This window comes from Peromyscus maniculatus, chromosome 2 (assembly GCF_049852395.1).
Source record: "Peromyscus maniculatus bairdii isolate BWxNUB_F1_BW_parent chromosome 2, HU_Pman_BW_mat_3.1, whole genome shotgun sequence".
Taxonomy (NCBI): Eukaryota; Metazoa; Chordata; class Mammalia; order Rodentia; family Cricetidae; genus Peromyscus; species Peromyscus maniculatus.
This window is the reverse complement of record NC_134853.1, coordinates 160,046,733-160,056,904: the sequence shown is the minus strand read 5'-3', so window position 1 is coordinate 160,056,904 and position 10,172 is coordinate 160,046,733. Positions and strand designations below refer to the sequence as shown.

Below are 10,172 nucleotides of genomic sequence, written 5' to 3'. Positions count from 1 at the left end.
GACAGGTAAGATCAAGATACGTTGTATGCGTCTACGGCATTGTCAACGAACAGAAGAGATTCTAAGACAAAACAAGACCCGAGCAACAGTCCGCACTATTGCACCGTATCTTGGTGTTGGGAGGGTTGAAGCTGGGTGGAGTGCATGCTGCTGTCACCTCCCCTGGACAGCATGTCAGCTGAGTACGTGGTGACTACTGAAATACCCAGTGCCACTCAGTCTCCCTCCTCTTCCCGCTGGACCACCCCTTAAGTAAGCCTCAGTCTCTCCCCTGTACTTTTTTCTAGAAGTGGAGCATTCATTCTCCTGACATCCCAGCCCCCATCCTTTAGCTCACCCCCACACACACTGTTTAGTCCTCTGTTGACTTGCCCGGACCCTTAGCCCCCGCCCCTAGCTCTGCACACTCCCCTCTCCCCCTAGTCTGCACCCAGCATGGGAATGTTAGGACAGGCACAGGCTGGCCAGGGAGTAAGGTCTGGGGCCTGGACAGAAAACTCAGCCACCACCACCACCGCACCCCAGGACTCAGCCATGGTCTCCTGTGGCCTACCCAGCAGCCTCTGCGTGATCCGGTCCTGTATCCCAGTACCTTGCTGTGGATGTTCCCTGACATCCTAAGGCCAGGCTGCTCAACTGGCAAGAACCTGACTAGTGGCTCAGCATGGCCAAGGAGGGGGTGGAGACAGGAGAGGGAAGGAGCAGGAGCAGAGGAAGAAAAGGAGGAAGAGAGCAGGGGTGGGGAGGGAAAGGGAAGGAGGGAGGGAGCCCCCAGCAAGGTATCTCCCCTCCTGCAAGATAGGCAAGGGAGCCGGGTGGTGGTGACACACGCCTTTAATCCCAGCACTCGGGAGGCAGAGGCAGGTGGATCTCTGTGAATTCGAGGCCAGCCTGGGCTACAGAGTGAGTTCCAGGAAAGGTGCAAAGCTACACAGAGAAACCCTGTCTCGGGAAAATATATATATATATATATATATATATATAATAAAAAGATGGGCAAGGGAAGCTAGTGAGCAGCCTGACCCATCTGCGCAAGGGTTGTTTGCATCTCTGAAACCTCGGCTGCCTGTTCCTCTTTGGGCTTCGGCCTCATTGTATCTGTAGGACGTGAGGAGGCAAGAGAAGGGAGCTAGGGAGTCCTGGGTCTGGGAGAAACAGTGGGGCTGGACCTGGCTGCACACACATCTGCACCCTCCCAGTCCAAGGGAAGATAGCCCCACCACCTACCAGCTACCGGCGCTCTCCAGAGCTCCAAAGCCCAGAGGCCCAAGCTGTGAGGGGCCAATGGCTCCTTTTCCCCGGCTATTCCTTCTAAGTCCAGCTCAGCCCTGATCCCACCTGGGGTCTGGTCACCACCTTTGTCTTCCAGGGGACCTCAGGAAATTTCAGGAACACGGAACATCTCAGAAGAAAGCTGTAGTTACCAAATGGAGGGAAACCCGAGAGAGGTTCTGAGGGAGTGCTGTAGAATGGGGGAGACGGAGCTGGGCAAGCCCAGAGGGGCTCCCATGGCACCTGGCAAAGGACCTGGAGCCTTGGGGCCAACATTTGCCATGCTGGGCTTCAACTCTGCCTCTCTCCTCCATCCTTCTTTTGGAATGGAATTGCTGACTCGATGTCCTTGTAAGTTAGATAGAGGTACATGACTTATTCTGGGACTGTTTGGACTGCAGGGTCTCTTGAAACTAGACAAAATGCAGCTTTTCAGTAGGAGACAGGCTATGGGGACAAGTCACAGAATGTAACAGCCTGGGTCTGCACTGTCCCTCACAGGCCCAGCTGTCTGAACACCTCCTAAACAGACGCGCTGTTTGGGACATTGTGAACCTTTGCGTTAGAAGCCGAACTCTGGGTTTTTGTTTGTTTGTTTATTTGAGACATGGTCCCACTATGTAGCTCTGGCTGTCCTGGAACTCACTACGTAGATAAGGCTAGCCTTGAACTCCCAGAGGTCCACATGCCTCTGCCTCCAGACAAATCCTTCCTTGACCAAGATGCTTCTGTCACTTTGTTATACTAATATAAAAGTTACTAAAATCAGTCGGGCCGCGGTGGCCAACACCTTTAATCCCAGCACTGGGGAGGCAGAGGCAGGCGAACCCCTGAGTTTGAGGCCAGCCTGGTCTACAGAGGGAGTTCCAGGACAGCCAGAAAAAAACTTGTCTTCAAAAACAACCAAACAAAAGCTACTAAAATCCGCCACACCAGCCTCCATTTGGTGTCTGTGACTGAGGGGGCTTGGATGACACAAAGCTGAATCTGCTCGCTGCTTTGTCCAAAGCAGCCTGCCAAAATGGCAGTGCTGGTGACAGTGTCCTAAACAGAAGGACTCTGGCTGGGTAAACAGACACTTAAATTTGGGATTCCTCAGGAAACCCCTAAATTGGGTTTCTGCTAACTAGGACCTCCCTTAATTTGCCCCAAAGGTCAACTACTTTGGGCATCTAGTTCCCAATTAATCTGAACAGCCTGTATCAGCTCAAAAATCCTACTCTGTTGTCATATAAAATCTGCTTGCTTTTCCAACATTTTGCTACTTTCTCTGCCTGCTCCCTCCACTAAGAGACAGCCTTGGCATTCTGATCCCAGTAAACCTTTCTTTCTACCCGTGGTCTTGATCAGTGGTTTCCCTGTGCCCTTGCTTCCGCTCACCCTCCTCCCATACAGGAGAGCTAGCTCAGGCTGCCTCATATGCTATCCCCTATGCAGTAGGGGAGGGTCGTTGGCCCTGCCCAGGGATGTTTTCCAACTCCTAGGAAAACCCTTGTCTGAAGGCCGGTTTATTTATAGCTTCATAGTAGTCAAGGTCAAGAGTCACCAGAGAGAAGGGCTATGAATATGCAGGTAGACGACTTCTCTCAGGCTCCCTTTTAGTTCCATGTGACTGGGTGCTGGTTAATGCAGTGTGTCCACAGAAACCTCTGGTAGCCATGCACTTATTCCAGGTCTGCTGACGGGGATGCTAATAAGCTGGGAACATGCATCTGAGTAAGTGCACGGAGCAAAATCCAGTTCTACAGAGTTCAGCCACTGAGATCTCAGAGTTTATCTGTTGGAGCAAATGGTGTTACTTCAAACAGTAATGCTCCTGGTCGAAGTCAAGAGAGGTCCAGGGTCCTTCTGAGGTGCTCCTACCACCACCACACCCTTGGTGGATGCTGCAGAAGGGTGAAGGGCAGAGGGGCTGGGAGACCTTTCGGCTCTGGAGCCTTGTGTCCCCCCATCTTCCCGCCAGGTGAGGGCCCTCCCCAGCCAGTCCTGAGGACTGTGTTCTGGCATCAGCCTTGGGCCCTAGGTCCCACCATCTGTCCTGGGTCACTCAAGATATGGGAGTGGGGATCATCAGTCTCTGTCCCTACTCAGGATGCCATTACCCTTCAGCCAGGAGCGTTCTCTGGGGAGCTGGGGAGCAGGCCGGCTGCCACCTGATCCTGGTGCCACAGCTGTTCTGCAAGGCCATTGAGCACATGAGCAGTGTCAGCCAGCCCAGCCCGCCCGTCCAGTGTACGCCCATCTGCCAGCCGCCGCCCTGGAACACTCTTCACCCGTAACAAGGGCAGTTCCCAGGCTTGCCGGAAGGCCGTGAGGTCTCGCTCTGGCACGTCTGTGTGCATGTACTGGTCAAACCTGGGGGAGGGTTAAGGCTCCTAGCCAAGAGGCTCTGCTCACCACTCCATCAGACCCAGCCTTGGCCTCCTCTCTAGAGGCCACACCCAGGGGCTAGTGTAGGTCCTGGACACCCTTTAAGGAAAACCTATGGGTTGGACCTCACAGGGTGACAGATATCTCACCAGGAGTGCATCCTAGGGGCTACTCAAAGGATACTTGGAGCCAATAACCATCTTAACGACCCCAGGAGCTTCGCTGGCTACGCGGGTCAACTGCCCAGGAAGGTCTTCGAAGGAGGCGCGGTCAGTGAAAGAAAAGAGGAACAGGAAGGCATCTGCATTCTCTTTGCAAGCCTGAGGACCAAGAGGCTGGCTTGTGGCACACAGACACGTGACCACGTAAACCCATGGAACTACAAGAAGGATCAGTAGCACCCCTTCCTTCCACCGACTGAGAAACTGAGACCCAGAGCAGAGAGTGGCTGAGACACAGTCCCCAATGCCAGTCAGAGCCCTGAAGCTTAGGACACCGCCCTCAGGTAACTAATGTTCAAGTCAGGCTCCTGTGGATGGGGTGGGTCTCTGACAGCCTCCATCCACCCACAGCCCGCCCAGGCCCACCTGCCCAGCTTACCGGCAGCATGTGATCAAATTTCTTGAGGGCGGACTCCCCACAGTCCCAGAACTCGAAGCGGAACATGACCACACGGTCACTGGCCTTTAGCTTGGCTGGCCAAAACACCACAGTGGTCTGAATACCTGAGGAGAATTGGGACCAGCCATTCAGAAGTGGGATGGGGGGGGGGGGGCTTGGAAGAGGTATGAAGAAGAGCTACATCTCCATCCTGTACGTCATCGCTCTGACATGGAAGGCATGGTCTCTGACCTGGGAGAATCCTCAGATCAGGAGGGAACAGTGATGCTTTGCTGTTGGTAGACCATGCCAAGTTGACCCACACCACAAGAAAGAGGTCTCACTGCTTATATAGGAAGACCTCAAAGGTTCCAGGACATATGATGGATCAGAAAGAAACATAACGGGGGGATGGGCCTGTCTTAAGCATCTACCTTTATACTAACTAGACACGAGACAGGGAGCTACCATTGTCTCTAGTACCAATCCAAACAACATGACTTCCCAAGGTCACAGAGGAATTGGCATAATTATGTATAAACCCCGGCTAATGCGGTCTGGGGCCAGGTTCTTGCCTCCATCTCATGGAAGGCCACCAGGGATAGGCTGAGGGTTAGATGCACTCACCAGTGGTCTCGTGGTGCACTACAGGCACTTCCAGGCCGGCCAGCTTCGCCACCAGTGCGGTCTTGCCCACACCACTCTTCCCGGACACAAAGATCTTGTAGCTGGCAGTATCGATGGCCACTGAAGGGGGTAGCACTGGCCGTTCAAGCAACCCTGTGGCAAGGAGGGAGCCAGGGAGGTGGGGAGTTAATTCTGCTCTTGCTCAGACCCTGGGAGAGATACCCTATATCTAAGCTAACTAGCCAGCCTGGTTCTCAGCCTTCAGCTCAGCTCTACAGAGGCCAAGAATACACAGAGACAGCCTAGGATCTCACGGTTGATCTGTTCAAACTGTCAACTGCTCTAGATCTTTGCTGGGGGCCTGGATGACATAAACTCCTCTGGGCACACTTTGCTGTAAACACAGACAGAGCACTGGGTGTTTTGCTTGCATGTATGTCTGTGTATCCTTTGTGTGCCGGTGCCTGCAGAGTCCAGAAGTAGGTGTTGGATTCCCTACGACTGGAGTTACAGACAGTTGTGAACCACCAGGGAATGAAACCTGGGTTCTTGAGAAGAGCAGCCAGTGCTCTTAATTGCTGAGCCATCTCTAGCCTGATACTTTTTTTTTTTTTTTTCTGAGACAGGGTTTCTCTGTGTAGCCCTGGCTGTCCTGGAACTTGCTTTGTAGATGAGGCTGGCCTCAAACTCATAGAGATCTGCCTGCCTCTGCTTCCCAAATGCTGGGATTGAAGGCATGTGCCTGGCTTTGAAATATTTTTTTTATGATACTGTTACTAGTCAATCTGGATTTCTCAAACACAAAAACATAGTGTTTTACAATTTCTTCTTTATCAGGGAAATATAAACAAAAGTGTTTACAGTTACTAGAAATAAATCCCATAAAACCAATTCATTGAGAGCTTTATGAGTTCTTTTTTTTTAAAATTTATTTATTTATTATGTATACAGCATGTATGACTGCAGGCCAGAAGAGGGCATCAGATCTCATTACAGATGGTTGTGAGTCACCATGTGGTTGCTGGGAATTGAACTCAGGACCTCTGGAAGAACAGTCAGTGCTCTTAACCTCTGAGCCATCTCTCCAGCCCGCTTTATGAGTTCTTAAAGCTTTCACACAGGGGTTGGAGAGATGGCCCAGTGGTTAAGAGTACCAGTTGCCCTTCCAGAGGACAGGAACTCCATTCCCAGCACCCACATGGTAGTTCACAACCATCTGTAACTCCAGCCTCAGGGGATCTGTCCTCCTCTTCTAACCTCTGAGGCACTGAATGCATGTGGGGCACATACCTACACCAGGTAAACACCCATACACATAAAGAATATTTAATAATAAAAAACTTTCACATAAAAAGAAGTCAAAATGGTGCTATTCTGTAGTCTGATGATTTGAAGTCTAAGCTGTCTTTGTTCTTGTCTTCTTGGTGGTGCCAGGGTCGGAACAGCCCCGGCATGCGAGGTGACAGCTCTACCATTGAGCTCTACCATATATCCCAACCCCCACGAGACAGAATCGTGCTGTGTTGCCCAGGCAAGCCCTGAATTTGTGATCCTCCTGCCTCAGCCTCTCCAGTAGCTTTGGTCTGAAGTCTGATGGTGCTGGACTCTAAAAGCAGATGCCATGCCTCTTGTCCTTGCTTGGGTAACCTGGCTTAATCCTGGGCACACCAATGTCTGACCTTAGACAGCAAGACACTGAAGGGGTCTCCTTTGCTTATTAGGGTGTGACCCTAAACAAGTCTCTTAAATGTGCTGTTAAAAATGTTGAATAGACCTGGCCTGGTGGCGCACACCTTTAGTCCCAGCACCCGGGAGGCAGAGCCAGGTGGATCTCTCAGTATGAGGCCAGCCTGGTCTACAGAGTGAGTTTCAGGACAACCAGGGGCTACATAGAGAAACCTTGTCTCAAAAAACAAAACAAAACAAACAAACAAACAAAACCCCCAAACCCACCCCCCACCTCCCAAGAAAGAAAGAAAGAAAGAAAGAAAGAGAGGGAGGGAGGGAGGAAGGAAAGAGAGAAAGAGAGAAAGAAAGAAGGAAGGAAGGAGAGAGAGAGAGAGAGAGAGAGAGAGAGAGAGAGAGAGAGAGAAAGAAAGAAAGAAAGAAAGAAAGAAAGAAAGAAAGAAAGAAAGAAAGAAAGAAAGAAAAAGAAAGAAAGAAAGTTGAATGGTGGCGTAGGTCTTTAATCCCAGCACTTGGAAGACAGAGGCAGGTGGATCTCTGAGTTCAAGGCCAGCCTGGTGTACATAAAGAGTTCCGGCTACATAGTGAAACCCTGTCTAAAAAAAGACTGCACAGGGGACCACGGTGCAAAGCGCCCGGCAGAGGGCGTGGCCCCGCAGAGGGCGTGGCCCCAGGTGAGGAGGGCTCAGGCAACAGCGTCTCTGGTGACCATTGCTGTTGGCAGGGATGGGCTGTTTCCATGTTCCTGGCTCTGTTGGTGGAATTAGTTCTAAGGAGATTTGGGGGAGGGGGCCCTAGAGAGATGGCATCCTGGGGACCTCGATGGTGAGGACTGCTGTGGGGCAGGTCCCACTGTCCTGTTTCTGCCACTCCAGGCAGTGTCAAGAGTGCACGTGTGGCATGTGGCGCGTGTTCAGGGGAGGCACTCACCAAATTCCCGCCGGCGATTCTTGCGCAGGATGCAGGCTAAGTACTCCTTGCCCTCGACGGTCTCATGCCAGTCTGGGACAATCACCGAACCGTGCACGGGAGGTCTAGCCATGGTTGAGGCTGTAGGTTGAGGTTAGGATGTAGCAGAATACTGGGAGTAGAAGTGGAGAGAGGGGTGACCATTATCCCAAGCTGGCCCCGTGGTTCCTCTTAATCTCCCTCTGGCTCTCCCTTGGAGCCTGGCTCCCCACCCGAAGGTGCATTTCCATAGCCCCACACCCCCACATCGCTCTCTGGGGAAATAGCCCATCCTTGTCCTGGGAAGGTATTTCCGCAATCCTCTTCTGCCTTATCGCTTTCCCAGCCACGTTTCACCTCTGCCTCCTAGACTCTGACTCCCGGGACCACCAACCTTCACAGTCCGTGCAAGCAGGCTGGCAGGAGGAAGGATTATCCCTTTAAAAGCCCGCCCTGTGTTCTTGCCCTGCCCGCAGAGCCTGCTTCCGCCAGGCCTAGACGCAGCCGTGAAGCGCATGTGCAGAATGTTGCCATGGCGACGCAGGGGGAGGAAGGGCTCCTGAATTCAGGCCGGTCTCTGTGGGTTCTGCAAGGTCTGCAGTTCCTTCCCTCAGCTGGATGTCTTTGGCTTTACCAGTTTGGGCTCAGATTTTCCTCTCAAAAGTGATCATCTTCCCCAGGAAGGAGGCTTCCTCAGTTCGCTGTACCTCGATTTCCTCTTCATTTTTTTTTTTTTAAGACTGTCTCACTATGTATCCCTGGCTGGGCTGGAACTTCCTATGCAGACAAGACTGGCCTCGAACTCACAGAGATCCTCCTGCTCCTGTCTCTCTAGTGCTGGGATTAAAGGTGTGCACCACCACGCCTCCCGCCTCCCCCACATACCGTTCTTTACAACAGTGTCTGGGCTGCACAGCTCAGCAGATTTAGTTATTATGTTGATGTTATTAATGTCACGGCCCCATCAATCCTGCTCAGCAGGTCCAGCCTCAGACACCTCTGGATTGAGAAGTCAAGGGACTTTGTAAGAGGTCTGAATAAAGAGTCACTTGTTTACTAATTGATGTATTCATCCCTTTCATTCAGCAGGGACCAAGCCCCAACTGTGTGCTCAGCATCAAGTTGGTGCTGGGGGAGCAAGGGGGAGCCACAGTCTTGTCCCGGGACTGGATGCTCCAGCCTGGGCCTGTGAGCACCCCAGAAGTCGGCTGTTCAGTAAATGCCTGTGGGCTGGACAGGACGTAGGGGCCACCCCTGAGAGGCAGGTGACTAGTACGTTTAGTCTATACCGGCATCTTGCACAGTGACTTCAAGGAGGGCCAGCCACTGCCTGGCTATGAATGAGTTAAGGGGGCTTTGTGGAGGCTGCTGCACTGGAGTCTATGGACATTCATCTCCATATAAACAGCGTTATGTCTTTTCTATCACAGATGAAGAAACTCAGAGGAATGACATGACTTGTCTGAGGTTACACCCGCCACACAGCTAGTCAGTGGAAAAACAGACTCAGAGGCCTGGGTTACCTGACTCTAAAAACACATGTATCTATTCAGGCAGATTGGGTTTTGGGTATTCAGCACTTCACCCTAGCACTTAGGAGGGGCTGGTGAGGCTAGGAAGAGGGCTGCAAACCCTCAAGAGGCAGCCTTTGGGTTTGCATCTCATTGGGTAGGGAAGGGAGGAGGGTGCGAGAGAGGGCGTTTCCCTCACGGGCTTACAAGGCATTGAGGCAGAAGTACCAGAGGAAACCATTTATACAGGACTCTGCGGCTGGAATCCATTGCTCATGCTCCTGGGTCCCTTCTACAGTGCTTAGGGATCTGCCCAGTCAGGGTTATCCGTAGCTGTGCACAGCTCTCTCCACAGGCCAGGGGTGCTCAGATCTGAATTGTCTTCGGGCTTCTAGACTTCACAGGCAACCTTGCCCAGGTCTGGCTTGTGGGAGGCTCCATGAGGGGATGAGGAAATGCAGCACCCTGGCAGAGGGAGCTGGTGTTACCCTGGGGGTGGGGGAGCTGGTTGCTGGTTAGACGTCATCATCCGTCATCCTGGGCACTGACAGGGAGGTTGGTGGTTAGAGGAGCTGCTGGCCAGAGGTGAGGAGGTTAGTATTCACTGCTTTGCCTGAGCTCAGGGAAAGATACTTGATGACCCAGCTTCACCAGGGAACACAGAGCCTGCGAGTGCCGAGAGATTCTGCCTCGGGCCTGGAAGGAGATGTGTGTCTGTACGTTTAACACATGCACTGTGCTGCTCAGCTAGTGCCATAGACTGGGGGCTCAGACCACAGAGAAGAATTCCACACAGCCCAAGGCTGCATCTCCAACCTGACTGCAGGGCTGGTTTCTGGTGCCCCCGCCTTCTCCACATTTGGACATGGCCTCTTCTTTGCTCAATACCCTGCTGTTCTTTTCTTCCTTTATGGAGGTGAGCTCTCATTATGTAGTCCAGGTTGGCCCGGTGAACTCCTGATCTTCTTGTCTCAGCCTCTTGTGTGCTGGGATTACAAGTATGCACTACCAATTGGGCAGTGGTGGTCCACGCCTTTAGTCCCAGCACTCGGGAGACAGAGCCAGGTGGATCTCTGAGTTCAAGGCCAGCCTGGTCTATAGCGTGAATTTCAGGACAGCCAGGGCTACACATTGAAACCCTGCCTCAAAAAACAAAAC

At 52.3% G+C, this 10,172-nt stretch overlaps 1 protein-coding gene across 4 annotated transcripts; it reads right to left on the bottom strand.

The window, feature by feature from the left end:
* Positions 1 to 2,764: 2,764 nt before the first annotated feature.
* Cplane2 (ciliogenesis and planar polarity effector complex subunit 2) lies at positions 2,765 to 8,054 on the bottom strand. 4 transcript variants are annotated; one of them, XM_042272247.2, is made up of 8 exons: positions 7,898 to 8,054; positions 7,486 to 7,636; positions 4,870 to 5,022; positions 4,243 to 4,367; positions 3,826 to 3,962; positions 3,546 to 3,627; positions 3,375 to 3,448; positions 2,765 to 3,049 (listed from the first exon to the last, which is right to left on the bottom strand). In XM_042272247.2, the coding sequence occupies exons 2-8, from the start codon at positions 7,595 to 7,597 to the stop codon at positions 3,046 to 3,048; spliced, it is 687 nt and encodes a 228-aa protein (XP_042128181.1). In that variant the 5' UTR covers positions 7,598 to 7,636; positions 7,898 to 8,054; the 3' UTR covers positions 2,765 to 3,045. The 4 variants fall into 4 exon arrangements, with proteins under 4 accessions (XP_042128181.1, XP_042128178.1, XP_042128176.1 ...); XM_042272244.2 differs by having other exon boundaries at positions 3,375 to 3,627; XM_042272242.2 differs by having other exon boundaries at positions 2,765 to 3,627.
* Positions 8,055 to 10,172: the final 2,118 nt, after the last annotated feature.

What these genes read in the sequence shown, in the direction of transcription:
- Cplane2 (XM_042272242.2), bottom strand. Translation starts at nt 7,597, where the DNA reads ATGGCTAGACCTCCCGTGCACGGTTCGGTGATTGTCCCAGACTGGCAT. An exon ending in AGTGCACCACGAGACCACTG is followed by an intron (nt 4,368 to 4,869) that starts GTGAGTGCATCT and finishes AATTCTCCTCAG; the next exon opens with GTATTCAGACCACTGTGGTG. An exon ending in AATTTGATCACATGCTGCCG is followed by an intron (nt 3,963 to 4,242) that starts GTAAGCTGGGCA and finishes CTTGGTCCTCAG; the next exon opens with GCTTGCAAAGAGAATGCAGA.